The 22579-nt window shown below is 45.2% G+C and overlaps 2 protein-coding genes and 3 long non-coding RNA genes across 5 annotated transcripts; 1 reads left to right on the forward strand and 4 right to left on the reverse strand.

Annotated features, from left to right (window-relative positions):
• Positions 1-501: 501 nt before the first annotated feature.
• Positions 502-13332, reverse strand: LOC144391298 (uncharacterized). The gene is made up of 3 exons (XR_013455210.1): positions 13194-13332; positions 7681-9191; positions 502-1810 (listed from the first exon to the last, which is right to left on the reverse strand). It is a non-coding gene; the product is annotated as an uncharacterized LOC144391298 (long non-coding RNA).
• LOC144391301 (uncharacterized) lies at positions 1902-7150 on the reverse strand. The gene is made up of 2 exons (XR_013455212.1): positions 7013-7150; positions 1902-1937 (listed from the first exon to the last, which is right to left on the reverse strand). It is a non-coding gene; the product is annotated as an uncharacterized LOC144391301 (long non-coding RNA).
• LOC120814806 (uncharacterized) lies at positions 2291-5753 on the reverse strand. The gene has a single exon (XM_078097923.1). The coding sequence runs from the start codon at positions 5205-5207 to the stop codon at positions 2424-2426; it is 2784 nt and encodes a 927-aa protein (XP_077954049.1). The 5' UTR covers positions 5208-5753; the 3' UTR covers positions 2291-2423.
• On the reverse strand, positions 7212-7631 carry LOC144391299 (uncharacterized). Its single transcript, XR_013455211.1, has 2 exons — positions 7493-7631; positions 7212-7247 (listed from the first exon to the last, which is right to left on the reverse strand). It is a non-coding gene; the product is annotated as an uncharacterized LOC144391299 (long non-coding RNA).
• Positions 13333-14198: 866 nt separating the features above from the next.
• Positions 14199-22284, forward strand: LOC120812687 (zinc finger protein 592-like). Its single transcript, XM_040168851.2, has 9 exons — positions 14199-14684; positions 15142-17345; positions 17609-17787; positions 17887-17976; positions 18063-18222; positions 18610-18870; positions 19654-19766; positions 19849-19990; positions 20110-22284. Exons 2-9 carry the CDS (start codon positions 15162-15164, stop codon positions 20503-20505), a joined length of 3525 nt encoding a protein of 1174 aa, XP_040024785.2. The 5' UTR covers positions 14199-14684; positions 15142-15161; the 3' UTR covers positions 20506-22284.
• The last annotated feature ends 295 nt before the right edge of the window (positions 22285-22579 follow it).

Below are 22579 nucleotides of genomic sequence, written 5' to 3' on the forward strand. Positions count from 1 at the left end.
AACTGGATGTATGTCTCAACATTTAGTGTTCTCGGGAATCAGGAATCGGGAAACATGTATTGCCATAATATGTCAGACATACAAGGAATCTGATACAAAAGTGCAGGAACATGTGTCACCACGGCAAAGGGGAAGAAAGAGCATGACGTACACCAGTGTAACTATAAATACCCTCACCCTTGTCTTACAGGATATCCACAACAAACTCTTTCTCGAGAGGCTTTCGCTCTGTTATGAAGCAGCGTATTCTCAAGTCATAGATCCTGCTACCCTCAAGCTGAAAACATGTCCCTCCTTCCCAAATTAAACTGGTAAATTACACTAAAAAATGTCAAGTGACAGTAGCTCATAAATAGTAAATACTTGGAAATGGAAAATAACACAGGGAAACTGACAGGTTCATGTTTAATATAATTCCAGATCACAGTATGAGGAGTGATGTCTGTGGTGGAAATTTGTGGATTTAGCCCATGTGAGAAATCAAAAGTATCTTGAGCTTGCTTTGTGATTAAGTATTTATTACTAACTAGAGTAAAGGAAAAAGATACAGAATATAGAAATCATCAGCACAAGTCGTAAGCACAGACAGAAGTCAAATGACTACAATTCAGCTGAAAAGGGACAGATGTTCCTTCCCCCAAAAGGAGCAGGAAGATCTGACCAAGTTAAAGAGAAGAATAGGAGGTTTTATACACTTAGGGGCGTTTGTGCTGCCTCAGGACAGGAGAGCCCACCCCTCAAGAGGAGTGTTGGAAAAGTACCAGATGATGTAGGGGTGACCCTGTGACCCTCCCTTTATGGACCCAGACAATCGACAACATCTAAAAGGTCAGTCAGGTATGATTTCATCTGTGTCTTATCTCACCCTGGACTGCCTTAAGTCACCGGCTCACATCAAAGGTCACATTCCTGAGAGCCTCACCCCACGCAGGCTCAACAATTTCCCCCCAACATCCCTCTCTTTTTGTCATTTTTTGACCATCAGGAATCAACTTAAGAAACTCTAAACAACAACCAAATCGAAATTAAGAAAGAAAATTAAACAACAAAAAAAACTCTTAGAACATACATCAGTGGTGTAAATTCACAAAGATTCAGAACAGAATCATTAACTTCTAAGTACTTTGAAAACTCTTGCTAAACATTAACACATACATGCTGTCTAGTTACACACAATCCTCACACTCATCATCACTGTCAGAGCTATCCGGATAGGGTGTCCATTCCTGAACCGGACACCGTATAGTAGTACTTGTGTGTTCAACTGATACATGAGTGCTAACAACCTTCCTTACAAGAGCTTTAAAACAGTTACAATTAGGGTTATAACAATTACAGACAGATTGATGCCCCCTACTTCCCCTAGCAGTTCCTTGAAGAGAGAAGGTCCCTATGATCCAACAAATGCCTGTACTTCCCCAAACGGATTCCAGTTGTGGTCTTCATGCAATTCCTTACTGCCCCGTTCTGTGTCTGCCACCACATCATAAACTGATGACGTTGCATCGGAGATGTAAGCGCAACATACAGTATGAATTGCTTTGCATACCAAGCCTTGTGCAGCCACAACGAGGTCCAGAGCCATTCTATTTTGTAGTACCATGTGTTTGATGTAATTCACTACAGTCACTCGTACCTAGAGAGGAACCACCTAGAAAGTGATAACGTTGGTTAAGGGATGGACCGGAATCTAACCAACATCACTTTAATATTATTAAATTAATACCTATAATTAATTAATTAATATCTATAGGTCTATTTTCATGATTGAACCGCTTAACTGCAAAACGTACAACTTCCCCCTTTTCACCTTTATGCCGCCCTCGGTATATGCGCTCCGATACACCTTGGCAGTTAGACGAACTCTTTTCTGACATCACGACTCTGAAGACAATGGTCCGTTGTCCACAGGTTTATTGACATGAGAAAGAGTAAAACTAAAACACACAAAAGACATAATAAATACAAATGAAGTGCATTTTCTTCGACGGCTACTTTATATATTTATGCTTATTTACTTTGTTATTTATTAAGTCATATGGACTTTAATGACAACCATAGCAGTGCAGTTACCAACCCGAATGACTCAATAGGCCATGTGCACAAAAATATCCAAACTAAACATTGTCACAAAAATAATCACCTGAGATGATAATGAACAATAAAACAAATCAATACGTACCAACGATGCTATCAAAAAGGTATAGGATGCATGCAGACTCAACTGGATTGAAAAGCTACCAATACAAACAGCAGTTCTGAGCCATATTCTTCATTGACTTCCTGGTTCCTGTCACCTGACAAATTACATCACATTTCCTGTTTTCAAAATAAAACATAGCATTGATTTAACGTTTGTGACAAAACACTCCCCGCTTGGCGTGAATACACGCCACCCAATAAATCCTAGACAGTTCACTCCACTAGGCCTTATGTTTTTGGACACATTTGATCTCTTGACTGTAGGCTTCCTCCTGTACTGCTCGAATGATGATGTGCGATGCTTGATTAGATTCCTCAAAATTGAATCCTGTTTTGCAGTGATGCCAGCCTTTACAAAGGCTGTTCTTCAAGGTGCTGTTGAAAAGGCGAGCTATGTGTATGAGGCGAATAATGGCCCGAGTTAGCGACTTCCAGGATGAGAACCTTGCGAATCGCTGAGAACCGAGCTGGTTGGATGTTGTCGTAGTGCTCAAAGTGGATACCAGAGGGCGAATGTCTGAGTCTGCACTCGGGTCCACAAGTTCATGGGTGCTCTCTGAGGTACTGGTCTCCGGTGTGTACAGAGATTTGGGCCCGCTCAGCCAGTTTGTGTCATTCAAACGGCCTGCAGTGACAGCACGTGTAGCGTGGTCTGCGGGGTTCTGTTCTGTTGACACATAGCGCCATTGATCTGGGCGAGAGGATCTTCGGATACGCAATACCCGGTTACTTACATACACATAAAAGCGCCTAGTTTCATTAGAAATGTAGCCAAGGACCACCTTGCTGTCTGAGTGGAAGGTTGTAGCATCGAGCTGAAGGTCTAATTCTGTCGAGATTAGGTCTGCTAACTCCACTCCAAGCACTGCTGCGCAAAGTTCCAGTCTCGGAATTGTTTGCTCAGGACGGGGGGCCAGCTTGGCTTTGCCCATTACAAATCCGACATGGTTATTTCCAGCAGAGTCAGTTACTTTTAGGTATGCCACAGCGGCAATAGCTTTGGTGGATGCGTCAGAAAATACGCACAATTCCCTTCTGACAGCTGTTGCGGGGGAAGTTGTAGTGTAGGCTCTGGGAATAGACAGCTGGGACAGTTCTGTTAAGGATGTTCTCCACGATGTCCATGATTCCTCCATTTCTCGAGGCAAAGGCGAGTCCCAGTCACCTTTCTCAGTTGTTAGCTCTCTCAGAATAGCCTTGCCTTGTATTGTGACTGGCGCTACAAACCCTAGAGGATCGTAGAGGCTGTTGATTGTTGACAAGACACCCCGTCGAGTGTATGGTCTCTTCTCATCGGAGACGCTGAAATGGAAGCAGTCGGTCTCGAGGTCCCAATTGATACCTAGACTACGCTGCATCGGCAGCGCATCTGCACTGAGGTCAAGGTCTTTAAGGTCTTTTGCACGATCTTCAGCCGGAAAGGCCTCCATGACCTCCTTGTTGTTTGCTGCGATCTTGTGTAGTCTTAGGTTGGATTTGGAGAGAATATCCTGTGTTTTTTTCAGCAAGTTGACTGCAGCTTCGACTGTGGGTAGGGACTTTAACCCATCGTCTACATAGAAGTCGCGCATCACAAAACGTTGGACGTCAGCGTCAATGTGGAGTTCACTGACCTGAACAGACTGGTGCAATCCATGAATCGCTACTGCCGGTGAAGGACTATTTCCAAAGACGTGGACCGTCATTCGATACTCCACAATGTCTTTGGAGGGGTCGTTATCTTGGAACCATAGAAAACGTAGGAAGTTCCTATCGTCTTCCCTCACTGAAAAACAATAGAACATCTGCTCTATGTCCGTTGTAAAAGCGATTGCTTCCTTTCTAAAGCGCAACAGTACACCGAGCAGTGTGTTGTTCAGATCAGGCCCAGTCAACAGCACGTCGTTGAGTGACACACCGTTGTACTGGGCGCTGGAATCGAAGACTACTCGGATTTGGTTTGGTTTTCTTGGATGGTACACCCCAAATATTGGCAGGTACCACTGTTCTCCACCCACACTGGGAGGAGGGGCCAGCTCAGCGTGACCATTCTTGAACATCTTGTCCATGAAAATGAGAAAGTGGTCTCTCTTTTCAGGCCTCTTTTCAAACTGGCGCCTTAGCAACTTGAGACGGTTCACTGCCTGTGGCCTGTTGTTGGGGAGCCTTTGACGTGGGCATTTAAAGGGTAATGGAGCTACCCAACTGTTGTTTGCATCTTTTGTTAGTCCATCTTTCATTATTTCCATAAAGGAGATGTCCTGGATAGATGGAGCAATGTTGTTGTCGTCTTTGGCCTGCTTGAATATGTTATGTCCTAGGCTGTCAACATCACAGTTTGGTATCTCCACAAAATGTGGTTGGAGGTGGTTTGTGGCCTGGGTGTCACTGTAACTTTCCTTTACCCGGAACACGTTAGGACATGGGTCAAAGAGAGTGGGGCGTCCCCGTTCTGTGGTGTTAGTGTAGAAGGCGCTGACTGTTGGTGGCTTATGAACGCGACCTAAACACGCATTGCCCACGATGACCCATCCCAGATCCAACTTTTGAGCATAGGGCAGGTTGTGTGAGCCATTGACCTGTTTGCGGACCTTATGAACCCTGAGAATATCCCGACCTAAGAGAAGCATAATTTGGGCCTGTGGGTCGATCTCTGGGATGAGGTGTGCAACTGACTTTAAGTGTGCGTGATGAAAGGCTGCATTTGGAGTTGGAATCTCATCTCTGTTATTTGGAATGTCATCACATTCTATGAGGCTGGGTAGTGGAATGCTGACGGTCTTATCCAAAGATTCCACAATGTAGCCACTGGCCCTTCTTCCTGTCGCTTTCTTTACTCCAGCACATGTTTTCAATGAGTAAGGAGCACTTGGACTTTGGTCATTGAAGATTTCGAAGAACTGTGAACGAACTAGTGATCTGTTGCTCTGTTCGTCCAGGATCACGTACATTTTCACTGCTTTGTCAGCGTGGCCGGTTGGATACACTTTCACGAGGGATACTTTAGAACAGGATCGGCCCGTCATGTCTCCGCCACAGACATCTGTACATTTGGTGGCGACATGGGGTTGTGGAAAGCTATCCTCCTCCCCGCCATGCTCTGGAACCGAGTTTGTGTCTTCAACCCAAGGTGCAGGTCCAGGGTGAAGCGCTGTGTGGTGTTTTTCACTTTTACATTCATAACATCGAACATTAAATGTGCAGTTCCTTGCAATATGTGATGATGAAGCGCAGCATTTGAAACAGATGTTATTCTCTTTTAAGAATGTCTTCCGGTCTGCAATGGGCTTTTCTCTGAATGCACGGCATTTGCGTATGGGGTGAGGTTTTTTGTGGATTGGACACAGTTGTTCACAGTCAGCGAATTATGTTGGGGGTTCCCTAGGACCAGAGGTATCTTTTGGAAATATCTCTGTTTTGTGAACAGAGACTTCACGTTGTCTGTTTGGCTTCCAAGTTGTTTTTTCTGTCCTAAGAGACATGTCTGAGTAAGAGAAAAAGTTGAAACTTGGGTCATTTTTGACACTAGCTTCATGGCTAACAAAGTTTACAAAGCAGGCAAAGGGAGGATATGACAAGTGATATTGCTGCTTGTAGGATGCCCCAACTGACGCCCACTTTTCCTGCAGACCAAAGGGGAGCTTCTGTACAATAGGGTTAACGCCTCTTGCTGTATCGAGGAAAGAGAGACCGGGCAGGTCTCCTTCATCTTTGGCTAACTCTAGTTCCTTTAAAAGATCACTCAACTTTGTTAGTTTGGAATAATCTCGATTTGTTAATTTTGGGAAGGCGTCAATACGTTTGAACAGAGCATCTTCTATTACTTCCGCAGAACCATAAGATTGTTCTAGTCTGTCCCATATCATGGCCAAGCCTGCCGCTGGATGGTTGATGTGTATTGCTCTTATGTGCTCGACATGTTCTGATGACTCTTTGCCGAGCCATTTAAACAGGAGATCCATTTCCTCACTTGGTGTCAGGTCCAACCCTCTGGTTGCGTTCTGGAAAGAACGTTTCCAGGCTCTGTAGTTCTGAGGTCTGTCGTTGAATTGAAGCAGGCCTGTTGCCACAAGCTCACGACGAGCAAAGTATCTTACAAAGTCGCTAATGTTGGAGTTTTCATTATTGTTGTTTGAAGATGTGGGGTAGGATTTAAGAGCGGGATGACTTTTGTCGTTTTGACGTCTAAGACCTTGCTCAGGAGTAGCATTGCGGTTGTCAAACCGAACATTGTGTGTCGTGTGGACCTTCTCATCTTCGTAGATGTAAGGCTGCTGTGAGGTGAGGCGAGTTGGTTGAGAAGCTGCATTGTGGCTTTGTGTATGATGGGAAAATATATTGGCTTGAGCCGGATGGAATGAGTCTGCTTCAGGTTTGATAGATGAAGTTGGAGTTTCGTAGTTTTGGCTTGGCTCTCTTTTTGCGACAACACCATCATCAAGCAGCTGAGCGTCTGTGTTTAGTGATTCAGCTTGGTCAATCACATATTGTTCTGTGCGTTGTGCAGATTCCAAGTTTGACATCAAACTTTGTCTTTCACTATTTGCCTCTACCGCAGCTTCAAGGACTTCGGCCTCAGCTACAGCTGCAGCTGTCTCTTTCTTGTATTTGAGCATTTCTATTGAGGCTTCTAGCTTAGCTTTTTCTATCTTCAGGCTCATTTCCTCTTTAGCGTAGGACATGCGTGCCTTTGCTGCCTCTGCTCTCGCTCTCGCTTTTGCAGCAGCAGACCCCGTCGATGATACACTTGAGTATGTAGCAGAACATGTAGCGCGGGACCGCGTCTTTAATGAAGTTGCTTTCTCGGACATGGCGTTGTCTGTTGACGTACCTCTGTTTAGACACCGCTGTGATGGTCATCCACTGGTTGCGTGTGATGACGTTGTTCGTAGCATCTGTCAGTTGGCTGCGTTATCTTGCCCGGTAGAAAGCGTTGTTTTACTATGCCGCCCTCGGTATATGCGCTCCGATACACCTTGGCAGTTAGACGAACTCTTTTCTGACATCACGACTCTGAAGACAATGGTCCGTTGTCCACAGGTTTATTGACATGAGAAAGAGTAAAACTAAAACACACAAAAGACATAATAAATACAAATGAAGTGCATTTTCTTCGACGGCTACTTTATATATTTATGCTTATTTACTTTGTTATTTATTAAGTCATATGGACTTTAATGACAACCATAGCAGTGCAGTTACCAACCCGAATGACTCAATAGGCCATGTGCACAAAAATATCCAAACTAAACATTGTCACAAAAATAATCACCTGAGATGATAATGAACAATAAAACAAATCAATACGTACCAACGATGCTATCAAAAAGGTATAGGATGCATGCAGACTCAACTGGATTGAAAAGCTACCAATACAAACAGCAGTTCTGAGCCATATTCTTCATTGACTTCCTGGTTCCTGTCACCTGACAAATTACATCACATTTCCTGTTTTCAAAATAAAACATAGCATTGATTTAACGTTTGTGACAAAACAACCTTCATAGGCAACTGTGCTTTGCGCTGTTGTCGCCGTGTGCGGTGGAGGAGTGTAACAGTCTTCATCATTACTCACAAATCGATGAGATAGCTCAGGCCACCCCATGACATCCCAGTCGGCTTCCGTGAATGGAACAGGAACCAGCATAGGTGCTCTAGATGAAATGGGCATATGCTGACATATCCAACAATTAGACATTCCTTTTGTTAGCAAAATCCTTCATAATAGTCAACGCAATATTGTCATGCTTGTACGGTGGTGTACGGGTAGGAAGTTCTTAACGTTAGGCTTACTTGCATGCATACTGCCAATCTAGCCGAGTGAAGTGGGCTGGCTCTGTTGTACAGTCTGCAGGTTGAGCGCACCAGAACGGTATTCCCAACTCATGTCATATTTAGGGCTTAGAGTCACCGTGCAAGTGTCGTTTGTCTGAGTCCTAAAATCCTCCGAGTCCAGGACTGACCAGCGACCTGAGTGCGGCGTGCTCAGCCGTAACATGTAAACTTTACAACCCTCCTTCTCAGTCCTCCCTCTCGGACAATTGAGAGAGATCAACCCTCGCCTCCAAGTTGCTTTGGTGGGGGCTGTTCTGGCCTGCGGGAGGTCAGGGCCTGTGGTTTAACGGCCTCGTAAATTATTTCAGGTGGTACTGTTTTAGGCTGTGTCTCGCTGACAGGCCGGTAAGTTCTTTTGCATGCCTCCCTCCAGTTGCTGGAGCCAGTGTGGGCTGGTATCTCCTGACACAATCGTGGTTTACTGCACCAGAATGGTGGATCTCCTAAACCAAATCTTCCGTGCACCCACACAGTACATATTCTTCGCCCAACCTGGCAACATACACAATTTCATTTACGTGACTTTCTATTTTAACCCATGCATCATGTTCGATTGTGTAGAGCAAACACTCTGTCTCGGCGCATTGTTTTGCTGGACAGTGGAAACTTCCTGAAATTCTCTATTGGAGAGATGGAGAAGGCTGGAATCCGTGATGTTCACATAAGGAGGTTGTAGTTCATTGATCGTGAGGGGAATCAGCACAAATGTTGCCAGCGTCAGTGATATGCACATGTTCATTCTCAGGCTCCAACCATGCTTCCTAAGTGTTCTTTGGCGCTGGAGATCTGTCTTCTATCGCTGTTCTTCAGGTGGTTGTCATCTCTGCTGTCTCTGCCGTCCCTGCCGTCTCTGCTGGGCCCGTTGGTGTCTTGGAACACTGCAGTGGGGGAGGGCTCTCCACCCTGCAACCCCTTAACCGGAACCAGATGGAGGTGCTCCTTCGTCTCCTGGATCCGGGATGCGTTTGCAGTGGCTAGCGTGGACCCACGTCGCTTTCCCTTCCACCTTACTGCCGTCTCCGTGGTCAGGGGTACTTGGAAGGGCCCCGTGTAGCGTCTCTGCTTCCAGTGCTTTCTCCAGTGATCCTTAATGAGGACCCAGTCTCCTGGTTTCGGGTGGTGCTGGATTGCTGTAGCTGTGGATGGAAGCGCCGCTTACACCTCTCCGTGCAGTGCTGAGAGTGAAGGGGAGAGGTTAGCACAATATCTCAGCATGCTCATTTATAGCAGTGCACATCCCCCCTTTGCCCACGTGATCTTTTCCGTGAGACAACTTAGCATAAATGTGGAAGAGAGCACGTGGCAAACAGGGCCTACTGTCTACTGAGAAGTGTGAAGGAAGCCCGCCACTAACAAGTGTGCTGTGTGATGTAACCACTGAAAACCCGTGTCTGGTGAGCGAGAAGCGGAGCCGTCTACAAACAGCTCAAGATCTGCATTGGGAAGAGGTGTGTCCAACAGATCAGGCCTTGGTATGCATGTCTGCTGCAAGACTTCCACACAGTCATGAAGCTCTCTGTCATCTGCAGTTGGAAGAAGTGTAGCTGGGTTAAGGACATTGCATCGTTTGACAATTACGTTATGTTGTAGGATACCTGAACCATCTCTGAGCAGAGAGGTGAGAAGTCTTCTGGGCATGTAAGATATGAGAGACAGTAAGTGGGACCATGAGTGGGACATCACAGAAGCCCACAATGTCACATGATGCTAAAATGTCTCTCTCGGCTGCTGCCACTGCTCGCAAACAGAGAGGAAGACCCGAAGCAACAGGGTCAAGTTTTGAGGAGAAGTAGGCAACAGGCCTAAGTTGTCCTCCATGAAGATGACACAAAACTGATGTCATTTAACAGTCCTTCTGGTTTATGAACTGGGTCTACGGTAAGTTGGGTCTCGGTAGGCCCAGAGTCGGGGCCTGTGATAAGGAAGTCTTTAAGTCCTGAAAAGCCTTTCCAGCTTCAGTAGTCCAAGTCAGTTTGTCATGCGCGCTGAGGCCTTTACCGTGGACCATGAACGAGAGAGGTGCCTCTTTTTCTGAATAATTTGGGATCCACTGTCTACAGTATGAAGCCATCCCCAAAAAACTCATAATTCGTTTTTTGTACCAATTGAATTGCCCCAATACGTTTGGGAGAGAGGGATTTTGCCCTCAGCTGTGATCACATGTCCCAGATAAGTCACTTGTTCTAGAGCAAATTTAAGTTTTCGTAGGCAAGCCTTATGTCTGTTCTCTGCCAAATGTTTAAGTAGCCAAATTGTATCAATTTTACAAGCCTCCTTTGATGGGCTGCAAATCATCATATCAGCCACATAATTTAGATGAGCCGACTCTGCAGGGAGTTATAAATTATGTAGATGTTCCTAAGCGCTTCTGTGGAATACACCTGACTTCCGTGGTAACCCACTGGACATCCTATCCATTTATAGCCGCGCCCAAAAAAGAAAAAAAACAAACCAGCTTATGTCTTCTTGTTTGGGAGGCTATACAAGTCTGCGTGTTGTGTGTATTCCTCAACGAGCTCTACTGTTCTGTGTACACTACTCGAGTGATCAACGTAGTGTGATCTACATTACCACTAGCGCTATATTCTTCATGAGGATCCTCTGCACCCGGTCTGAACTTTAGGCCGAGACACACTCATGCAACCATGGACCAAGATCCTGTATCCCAGTGAGATGGTTTAGCCAATGAAATGTGGAGTAGAATCAATCAACACCTTTTTTTTTTTTTTCCTTTGGGAAGGAGAGAGAGATACAGAGACAGCAGCAGCCTCCTCTGACCAATACACATGCTTCAACCATAATCTCTCTTTCTCCAACTTTTGGTCATGCTGTACCTCCACATACCTTCTATCTCGCCCTGTGCTTACATGGGATGTGCAATGTAATGACTGTAATCTTCTACCGTGTGTATGCGCAATTTTACATGGTCATGAGTAATTAATGCATCAAAGTATGCCAGTAGTTTTCATCCATATACATACAGGAGGGTTTTTGGACTGTAGTTACACATCTAAAATAATTGCAATTTAGTTTTTTTTTTTTTTTTTCCGTGTGTGTATCTGATGTTGAGCTCAAACACAATGCCAAATGCTCTTGAGTCAACTACAAGTGTTACCGGATGGCAAGAAATCGTCAACGTTAATTATGGAAATTTCTGAATATAACTCGACATGCAATCTAAGATGTGTGTGTGTGTGTGTGTGTGTGTCTGCAACTATTTTGTTTCGTTTCTGAGTGTGTGTAGGGTGCGTTACTTTCTCATCGTGGTAGGGTGATCCGTCTCTGGGGTCCGCCCCTCCCTCTGCCTCCCTCAGTCAGACGTGTGATGTGTCTCATCCTCATGTGCTCAGGACACTCTGCTCGCCAATGTCCTTGTTGTCCACAATTGTAACACACGTTTGGATCATAATTCCCATATGTCCGATCTGCCTCTGCCACGATCTCTTCCATAACCTCTTCCTCTTCCACGTTGGCCTTGGGCAAATTGTTGGCACTGCAAGCACGTAAACATTGCATACTGAGCCTTTTCAAAACCTTTTAGTTTGTCCTCTTTCTTGTGTAACTCATCTTCAGCGTGTTCAGCGTGCTGAAGGATGTCTGCAAGAGCACACATTTTCCAGGTAACACATGATCTCTTCAACATCCGTAGCTCAGGTCTCATTCTGCCTATAAAATGTTCTTTCAGATGGACTTCATATGGCATCAGGGGCTGTGCCCCCATCGGATCAGGTGGCTAAAGGCCACTGCGGATGTCAAAAGCTGTCGTCAGGCGTGTCAGGAAGGAGCTGCATGTTTCTTGTGGCCCTTGTGTCATAGAGGTGACGGTGGGGAGGTTCAGTCTCAGAGGAAATTGTTCTTTTACCAACACAATGAGAGCATCTACAGCACTTCTAATGTCCACATCTGTGCCGTGCTCACAATCAGGATCTTTAAGGCGAGCAGCCATTCTTGTGGTGTTGAACACACTCTGAACCTTGTGATAGCCATGTGTCAGAAGTCTGCACATCAGACGCCGCAGCTCTGACATGCTAGGATGGTATTTTCTGACAAATTGCTAAAAATCAGTCTCCCGCTTAGCAAGATTGTCCTTAGGACTGCAGACGTGGCTCATTGCCTTGGTTACATCGGCATCTGACCAGGGTCTGAGAACCAGCATCGGCCCTTGCGCACCCTCGACTGGAAAAGAAGCTGCAGGATCGAACAACGTCTCTTTTTTTTTTTTTTTTGAGCAAGGCCCGCCTTTGTTGAGCCTGCGAGCGGGTCACAGTAGGTGGAAAGGTCGTCTGGCTGGTGTTGGAGGTTGAATCTGGCTTCGCTCCTGGTGGGCTGTTGTCAAGCCGAGGAAAGGTTGTTTGTGCTGCTTCCTGCTGAGGAGACTGTGGGCTCATGAAGGCTGGAGCTGGAGGAGCAGTGAGGGGAGGGGGGGAGTCCAGATCCGTGTCCACCAATCTCCTCAGGAACTCATAAAAACAAGGATAAAGTGTTTTGGGGTTAGAAGGGGTACACGTTTCAGAACTTTTTGTAGGATCTTTGGTCTTTAATGAATTAAATGCTACCAACCTCTGTCTCTCCTTTCTCTCCGACTCATACTTCCACATCTTGAAAGCTTCCCAATCTGCCTTACATACCACATTCTTCTTCTGCTTTCTTCCCGACAGGCCTGCATGCTGAGCTGCATCGTTCTCCTCCTTCCCCCTAAGTTGCAATTCCAACTGCTCCAAATGATTCTTACTCAAACTCCCCTTTGGAGGGAACCCCAATTCAACCCATTTTTGTACTTGATTCAAACTGCCAGGATAACGCTCTGACATAAATTTACACAATAGTGGCAGGATATTAGTCTCATGGTTATCACCTGTCTCCCCTTTACTCTGAACACTACACATTTAGTTATCTGTATCTGTATACCCGGAGTGTACGCGCCTATAAAGGTGCGCACAAACGGAGAAATACCACATGCATAACTAAGGCAAGTCATTGACCGTTGCTTTCTCTGGCCACTCAGCCTACTGCATTAATCCAAAGTTGCGCCTGTGAACTTCAGACACAGGATGTTGCAACCTTGTGACGAATACCACAGGTGACCCAGACACGTCTGTCTACAACACACTCGTTGTGAGGCCTAAAACCCTTTTGTCATGACTCTGTCTGCCTAAAAAATAATTTTGATCTCTCACCGTGTGTTCGTCGTTTCTTTTCTTGAACTGGATGGATCGGCAATCCAGGTCTCGGGACGGCAGCTTCTCACCCTCAGGGAGGAATCACCTATACCATATGTCCTCCTGTCCGTCCGTCAGAGTCCAGATCACGCGCCCATCCCATCCTCGTCGCCAAGTTTGTGGTGGAAATTTGTGGATTTAGCCCATGTGAGAAATCAAAAGTATCTTGAGCTTGCTTTGTGATTAAGTATTTATTACTAACTAGAGTAAAGGAAAAAGATACAGAATATAGAAATCATCAGCACAAGTCGTAAGCACAGACAGAAGTCAAATGACTACAATTCAGCTGAAAAGGGACAGATGTTCCTTCCCCCAAAAGGAGCAGGAAGATCTGACCAAGTCAAAGAGAAGAACAGGAGGTTTTATACACTTAGGGAGGTTTGTGCTGCCTCAGCACAGGACAGCCCACCCCTCAAGAGGAGTGTTGGAAAAGTACCAGATGATGCAGGGGTGACCCTGTGACCCTCCCTTTATGGACCCAGACAATCAACAACATCTAAAAGGTCAGTCAGGGCACGTATGATTTCATCTGTGTCTTATCTCACCCTGGACTGCCTTAAGTCACCGGCTCACATCAAAGGTCACATTCCTGAGAGCCTCACCCCACGCAGGCTCAACAATTTCCCCCAACAATGTCTTCAAATGAATGAACACTGATGGGTCTAATTAGCAGTTCAAATCAGTATTCATGCAGCTTGCCAGAAAATCCTTGGTGTTGATTATTACCATCAAACAGTAAAACAACATAAGCATCTTTCTCTATAACACCACCGTGAGGTGTACAGCACAGTAGGCTGCAAAAAACAACCAATACTGGTATTGATGCATGCTTTATTCTATTTATATCTGGATGATACAGCAACAAAACGCCATTGAAGCAACCAGTCAAAACGGATTGAAGAATGGGGAGCCAAACAAAGGAGTCATGTTTTGCTGGTGAACTCAATCATTTCTCATGAATTTGAGTGTAATAGCTGTAGCTAAGCAGAACACACAGCACCAGAGCAACACCACCCAATTGTCACTTAGTTAACAGCATTTGAATCATGGACAGAGTTTTAAATTGCAGCTCACTGTGTGCAGTGCAATGTTCCCCATTTTATTTATTTGGACTTCACCAGGGAAGCTCATGTTGCCCCGTATGGACTAGTTAGGGGGTCCATAATACATTTTACCAGAGGCCTTAATATGTTAACACCAATGCGTGCTCCAGGCCTGGGAAGTCACCAGGCGGTTATGGAGCCGCCTCTCGTCTGTAAGACATCGCTGAGGGCTTGAGTCGCCCATCTAACGGAACAGGAAAACGAAGTTAACGCTAGTAGCTATTAGCTCGTAGCCTAGCTATGAAACCCTTCTAGCGACAAACCTAGCTTGCCAACACTAAGCGTCTACAGCTTACTAGCCTTACAGCTGATTAACTAGAGCTGGTAAACACAACCGGATCAAATGGTAAGCCCACGCGTGTTTCACTCAGTGGCGAGTTTGCTAGTTTGGCAAAATGATTTACACAATAGCGTGTTGCTTTGCTAGATTGCTAACTTGCTGTCTTGGCTCCGTGATGAAGGTGCTCGGCTAGCTGACTATCTTGCTAGCTAGCGTTACGTCAACAACTAAACAACATGAATGTAGCTAGTTCGGCCTGTTAAATACTTAACGTGAATACTCGGTAACGTTGTGTTACTTGCGTTAAGTGTATATGTGTTCATATGTAACGTTATATGTGTGTGTGAATGTGTTAATGCATGATCTATTCGATACGCTATCGTTAGCCGCGAAGCTGGTAACGTTTGACTTGGCAGCTAAAGCTAACGTTAGCACACACAACATTTACTCACGCCTTGCCTGTAATGCTTACGGTGTAAATTGAAAGACAAGTCATTTAACTAACTCTGTATGTTCCCCGTAGGTTAATGCGACTGTGCAGCCATGGGTGACATGAAAACCCCCGACTTCGATGATCTGCTGGCAGCATTTGACATCCCAGATGCCACTGGGTTGGATGCCAAGGAGCCCATCCAGGGAAGCCACGAAGAGACGGTCAGTCCGCTGAAACACACGGGGATGTGTCTCGATGACAGCTTACTGAGTAACCAAGCTGTCATCGCAGAAGATATTCCCGCTGTAAGTGTAATCGTGAAAAACACAAGTCGCCAGGAGTCGTTGGAAGATTTCGAACCGGCTTCGCAAAATGGATTCAGTGGACACGAGACCTCCACATGCTCTGTTGAGGCAACCAACACTTTATTTTCTAAATCGTTTGTCTCTGGTTTGAATGGGGATCATTCAAGAGAGCTTTTTGGAAATGCGTCTATTCATCCCAAACCTGATGGAACAGCAATATTTTCCCAGACACTTTCTGATTTTAGTCCCATCTCCAGCCCTGAGCCTGAAGACACTCTGTGCAGTAGAAATGAAATGCATCCAAAACAAGACAGACCCGGTTTCCCTGAAGCTTCAGAATTTGTACACTCTTCCATCCTGGAAAATCCCCCCAAAATGGACTTCAGCGTGTTCGATGACTGCCAAAAGGACTATATTCCCATGAACACTGAGAGGAGTAGAGAGGAAAGAAGTACAAGCGAAGAGTCTTCTGACAACCGTGTGACAGATAAAACACTTGGATTACACAGTGCACTTCCCCCACCAGGGGTTAACCAGAGCTGTAATGAGCCCAGCGGTAACTCGGAAACCACATCGGATGCCCCAACTTATCCACATGTCAAATCTCAGACATCTAAATTATCTTCTTGCTTTGGGGCTCTGGTCGCTCTAAATGCTAGAGAAGATCCCAGCGAGCAGAAAACTCCCAGCGAGTCCTCCGCTGTACGGAATGACTCTACAAAAGCGCCCTCCAGCGTGCCTATATCCCCGCAGAGTCCACTTGAAGCTGTGAAACGGTTCTGGAAACCCTCCGACAGTCCCGTAAGCATATGCAGTGACAGTAGTGGCAAAGCATCCCCGGCGGTGGCAACTGGGTCGCCCCCTGCCATACCGAGGGTAAGAATTAAAACCATCAAAACCACAACTGGGCAGATCAAGCATACAGTCACCAGCGTTCTGCCTGATTCGGAAACCGATGAAAATAACTCCGCGTATGAAGCTTCTCCCTCTCAGAGTCTGATTAGTGAAGATTCTTCCTGCAACGTGTCTCCTCGTCAGTCTCAAAGTGCGTCCGTTGATAGGATTGTTGGCGCGCAAACCAAACGTACGCCGGAAAGTACGTCTTCACCAAGAGCTTTAGTCAAACAATCAGGGGTCAACTCCCGGAGGTCAGGCACAACACATTGTGCCACATTATTCCATAAGACTGGTGGTCTGGTCAAGCATTCTGCTGCACAGCAGGGGCAGAAACTAAAGAGAGGCTCGGCTACAAGAGGCCCAAGTACCACCAGTTTCCTTCCCAAAGCAATGCACTTAGCTAGCCTGAACCTGGTCCCTCACAGCGTGGCTGCTTCTGCGGCGGCGCGATCCACGCCTCATCCTCAAAGCCAACGCGCGCCGACCTCCGCGGTCGACAGCACCGTCCCGCTTGTGCACCAAGTCAAATTGCCCAGCCCGTGTGCTCGCGCGTCCGTTACCAACACAGAGGCGGTAACCTTAAACAGACGGTTGAACCGTGCCAATCCTGTGCCTACGTACGTGCCCGACCTGAACCCCCCGCCAGACAGCAACATCAACCTACCGGCGCGCGGGTACTGCTGCCTCGAGTGCGGGGACTCCTTCGGGCTGGAGAGTAGCCTCGCGTATCACTACAGCAGGAGGAGTGTTCACATTGAAGTCGGATGCACACACTGTGGAAAGACAATGGTGTTCTTCAACAAGTGTGCCTTGCTGGCGCATGCGAGGGAGCACAAGAACAGCGGCGTGATGATGCAGTGCACGCAGCTCCAAATGAAACCCATCGCAGAGGAGCTGATGTTTGTGCCTCAGAGTGCCGTGAATGTGGACTCTCACGACTCGCCGTCGCGTAAAGGTCAGCCTGTCCTGCCCCTGTATCCAGACAGCGCCATGCAGCGCCAGCGCCGTTGCCTGGAGTGTAGCAAGCAGTTTCCTGACCACAAAGCACTGGCGTGCCACTACCAGAGGCCGGCAGAAGAAGGGGAAGGACTTGTGAGTGGATGTTTTATTGAATTGTTGAAGGATGTTTTTGTGTCTGTCAACAAATGTCCGGTGAAAGCCTGCGGCGCTCACCTCCAAGTTCCTACTGAAGACACATGTTTGAAAATGGTAGTATTTATATATTTTAATGGGATTTGTTGACGGCAAGAAAATTATATAAAATCACTAGTTATCCTTTTAAAGGCTTTGGTGACCAGCGTTTATATTTTCTATATTTTGCGTTAGTCCTTTTTGACCCTGCTCTCGTTCCTCAGATGTGCAAGGTGTGCTCGATGTTATTGCCCAACAAGTGCAGCTTTAGGGCTCACCAGCGCATCCACGCACACAAGTCCCCTTACTGCTGTCCCGAGTGTGGCGCCCAGCGTCGTTCTGCAGACATACAGAAACATGTCAGGGAAAACTGTCTGCACTATGCTCGCAAAGCTTGGTACAAGTAAGTAAGCAAGCAGGGAAAAAAAACAAAAAACAGAAGCCCTTGAAAGCGTTTGGTAGAGTGTTACAAAAAGTGTTATTATGTTTCCCCCTCATCCAGATGTCTTCACTGCGATATGGTGTTCAAAACCCTTCAACCCTGCGAAGTGTATTTAAAAAATAAACACAGCGGAAGCAAAGTGTCCCCTCTGTGAGTCCGCACCGCACAATCTGACGCTTAAAGGTCGCACATTTATGTTTATGGTTAATTTGAGCTGTTTTCTTTTTCTTTTGCAGGACAATCTTTAAGTGTTCATGTGAGATGGTTTTCAAGAAAAAGCAGTCGCTGCTGCAGCATTTCCATCAAAACGCCAGCAAGCGTGTTACGTGTGTATTCAAGTGTCCCGAATGCAACTCGGTCTTTCCACAAAAGCAGTTGTTAATGCATCACTTCAAGGTTTTCTATTTCTTTCATTTTTCTCACGTAAGGGATATGTGGATTTATCTTGCATTCATTTGTGGGTTGGATTTCATCGTGCAATTATTTAAGAACTTGGTTACATTTTTTAGAATCAGAATCAGAAGCCATTTATCGCCACATATGTTACACATGGAGGAATTTGACTTGCAATATGTGCAATATAAGAGAAGAAAAATAAGATGAAAATATACAATCCCGAATTAACAATATAAACCGATAAGTACATTTTCACACTTTCATAATGTGAAAAAAGTTGGATACTTGGGCCATGGTTATTGTGATGAAATTGTATATTGCAGCCGTGCAAAAGGTGAATACTTTGTTTCATGTCGGGGGGGTTTCCATGTATTTCCTCTCCTGCAGGGAGTTCACGTAGGAAACACGACAGCAGAGACGGAACGGACAAGTGAACAGACGGACAATCCCGACTGCAACCAGGATGCTAATTCTGTTCAGCAACAGAAGACGCAGTGCCCGGTTAAACACACAGAGGGCCCCAGAAAAGAGGCTGAGCGGGACAGAAGCCCTCGTGGGAAGCCCACTGGCTGGACATGTGGCGAATGTCTCCAGTGGTTCCCTGAACGGGACTCTTATGTTGCTCACGTGAAGACCAACCACAAGAAGGTGAGAGGTCATAAATGACTCGATTACGTGAACGTCTACTGCGCCCCCTTGTAATAAGATATCACAGCGTTGTGAAAGGTGTGGTTGGATGGATTCAAATAGAAGTTTATCTGTTTTGTCAAACGGTCAAAGGTTGACCATTCAGAAATGAGCTGTATTAAGTTTTCATTATGAGACTAGATTACGTATTAGATGCTGGATATTTCAATATGGCTCCAGTGGTGTCTTCTGTGTTTGTTTGTTTTAAAAAGATTGCATTACAGTTTTGTTATTTTCCTTTATATCCACATACTGATTACTAATAAAGAATCTCATTAGAATTTTCTACAAAATACTCCTTTCAGAAATGAGGTAATGTTCTGGGGACAGTGTGTCTTGTTTCCTGAGGTCAGTGTGTGTAGATTTAATGGATTGAAGCATCATGCTGTCTTGACTCTGTTGGTAATTCTCATCTTCATGACACCATGTTTATTAATTGCTTGAATTTGGTCGTCGAGATTCTAATTTGTACTTCGGCCAGCAGCCAGCCAGCAGCTGCTGGCCGACTGCTGCTGTTTTTCAAACTACCCTCCTTAGCGAAGCGTGGCGCATTTCAGATGGATGTAATTTTAATGTGACAAATTCAGTTTATTAGTTACGATTAAAGATGAAAATCTCTTAATGTTTATCTGTCCGTAGATTATGAACTCATTAGAAGATAATAATTACCACGGAAGGAACATTGCATTACTATCTCTGAAGCTTATTTTAACACACCTTTTCTTTTATCATTTTATTCAACAGTCAGTTAAGAAGTATCCATGTCGACATTGCGAGCAGTCTTTCAACTCTACAACCAGTCTGAGAAGACACATTCGCAGTGACCATGATGGAAAAAAGAAAATTTACACTTGCTGGTAAGAGTTTGATGTTTGAAAATCCCAGCTGTCACAACTTATCAAATGATTGAAATTCACATCCATCTTGTCTACACTTCAGGTATTGCACGGACACCAAGACCACATTCACCACCAGCGTCATGTTGAAGAACCACATCAGTTTAATGCACGGAATCAAAAATCCGGATCTTAGCCAAATGCCGAAAACAACCGTCCAGGATTCAAAAAAGGCTTTTGGCAAGGTATTTATTTACATTTGATTGTTTAACAGAACGACCAATAATGACTGCAAGCACAAATCAAATGTTAGGAATCTCACTAATCCCCATTGTTTTAAGTGTGCGGCTTCTGTGCTTTGCAGGGGCTCTTATCAGAGCGACCCGCCGTAGACACACAGGTGGAGGCGCAGGAGGGCGCTCGCGGTCTTGGCGCTCCTCCAGCGAAACGTCTGAAGACTCAGTTCCGCTGTTCAAAATGTGGCTTCGTCACAGATGACGGTGCACAGTTCCAGCGGCACATACCGCAGCATAAAACGGACAAAAGCACCCCGCAGTGCCGTCACTGCGGCCTGTGTTTCACGTCTCCGTCGTCCCTCAACAGACATCGTTTCATCGTGCACAAAGTCAAAGAAACAGAGGGGGTGGGGAAAAGAGGAGAGGAGGTCGGGTCGAGGCAGAAGGTGCAGGTTGATGAGCCAGTTAGATCAGCGGACAGGGACGAGGTCGATGACTTGTTGCCGGGGCCGAAACGAACCTGAGCCCCCGCGAGTAGCAGAGCGAGTGAGTCCGGGTCCCTGTGACGAGACCCCGGACGGTAATGTGAAACAAGGCGCACACTCTCCGATACAGGCGGCATCTCTCCCGTAGGGAGACTCCTTCTGCTTTAGTATCTTCAGTGTTCATGTGAACGTAACGAGGGGTTGATGTTCTGTATGTTCGGCCAATTCAATTCAATTTTATTTCAGTTATTCAGAGGCTGTGCAGTCTATTCAAGCACATCCTTGACAATTAATAAAGGACGCTATTTTCATGAATGAGAGGACAAATTAAAATTAAGTTTTCGATTGCTTTTACTTAACTTTGCATGTTGGTAATGTATTCATCTTGCCACGCAGACTTATTACACCTGAAGCTTTTCTTATAGATATTATTTGTTCTTTCCCGGAATGTTCCATCCACCTTGACGCGAGACACCGCATGGTCGTCATTTTTTAGTTTTAGTATTGATCGATGTCAAAGGGAAGAGGTGGATTTTGGCCTTTTTGTCATCAACTTTTATTTCAAAGGCTTTTTTGTATTTAATACCGCACATTATTACCTGAATGGTATCCAGGTTGCAGTTTCTATGTTATGACTGTTGCGAATAATTTGCAGTACAAAGCTAGATTTGTAGTTGCCACTTATTAGAAAACATGCTATAGTTCGGTGTTCATTTAAAGTAAAATCTCTGCATTCTTGGTAAACCGTTAATTGTAAAACAATCCTGATTTAAATACAGAAGAGTTGTCTTGCTAAGCAAAGCCTACTAAGACTTTCTTTTGCGTATTTACGCATTTTGCTTTGCTGGCAAATGCTTTTGAGTCTTTAGGTGAACGTGTTTGAGTCATGGGTGCATGTGTTGTCCCAAATCTGTGCTTTTACGTGTATTTTGTGAACGAGTGTTAAGGTGAAGCTTGGAGAGGTATGTGTGAGGTGTGTGTGGTGCAGCAGTATTGAAAATACCTCAAATTGCCACAAGTGTATTTTTCAGGCAAGTGAACGTTGATGTCAAATCAGGGTACATTGTTCTGGAGGATCCAGAGCAGGTGTGTGAAAGTGAAGTTTGGCGGCATATTGGAGATGGTGTTTTTTTAAATCGGGACCTGTTGACATAATGACGATAACATTACTAGCGTGATCAGTAGAGTTTGTTAATTCTCTAATGATTTTGGAATGACGCAGCGAGCGGAGGGTACTTCGGTTTGCACGTCCTGATTTGTAAAAGCAGCACCTCCCTGATTTGTTTTGAATATGTGACAGTTCCTACCTCCATGTTTAATGGCAGTGATTGTTAAAAAAAAAGAGTTGAGGAGTTGCAGGTAACCTCAGTGCAATGTAAAGAAAAAATAGTTTGTGAAATGTACTATCCCACATTATTGAATTTTATAAATTATTTGGGGAATGACGTCAAGGTTATATGGTCATATTGACTTAACCCGCAAGTGAACTTTTCTATTTAAGTGCTGTGTAAGCACTTTGTTCCTCTGTAATCTTACATCCTTCATTTACCCAGCTGCAGCTGTTGAACTGCAGAAACTGAAAAGAATCTCACTATTTGTTCCTTTTTAATGCTTGTTGAAAGGTATTTGTACTTTTGATATTGTGTAAAGCAAAGTCTCAAGTAGGAAAGTAACATGTGTACATAAGTAGCCAATGAACCCCACGACTCTCAGCATTTCTTAAGCCATTACGTCTGTTCAGCATGCGGTGGCACATGTGCCTTGCTGTAATGTTTACGTCAAAGTACCTAGAAATAAATTGGTGCATTTAATTATCTATCTGCTCTTTTGTCTTGTGTTGAAATGGTATTTGGTCATGATCATTTGTGCGTTTGAACTGAGGTCATCTAATTTATCGTCATCATAGCAAGTCTGATTGACACCAGTCATCCATCCCAGATTCAATAACAAAACCAACGACCGATGAACTCATCACGTTAGAATATAAAGTCCATCCTCTCTCACTATAAGTGCCTGGCCACAAAGTAACGGGAGCAAAGAGATCTTAGTTAACCGGCTGCACACCGAACAAGTTTGAGGAATGAAAGGCAATTTGACAAAGATCTGCAGAGCA

Source organism: Gasterosteus aculeatus, chromosome Y, assembly GCF_964276395.1.
Source record: "Gasterosteus aculeatus chromosome Y, fGasAcu3.hap1.1, whole genome shotgun sequence".
Taxonomy (NCBI): domain Eukaryota; kingdom Metazoa; phylum Chordata; class Actinopteri; order Perciformes; family Gasterosteidae; genus Gasterosteus; species Gasterosteus aculeatus.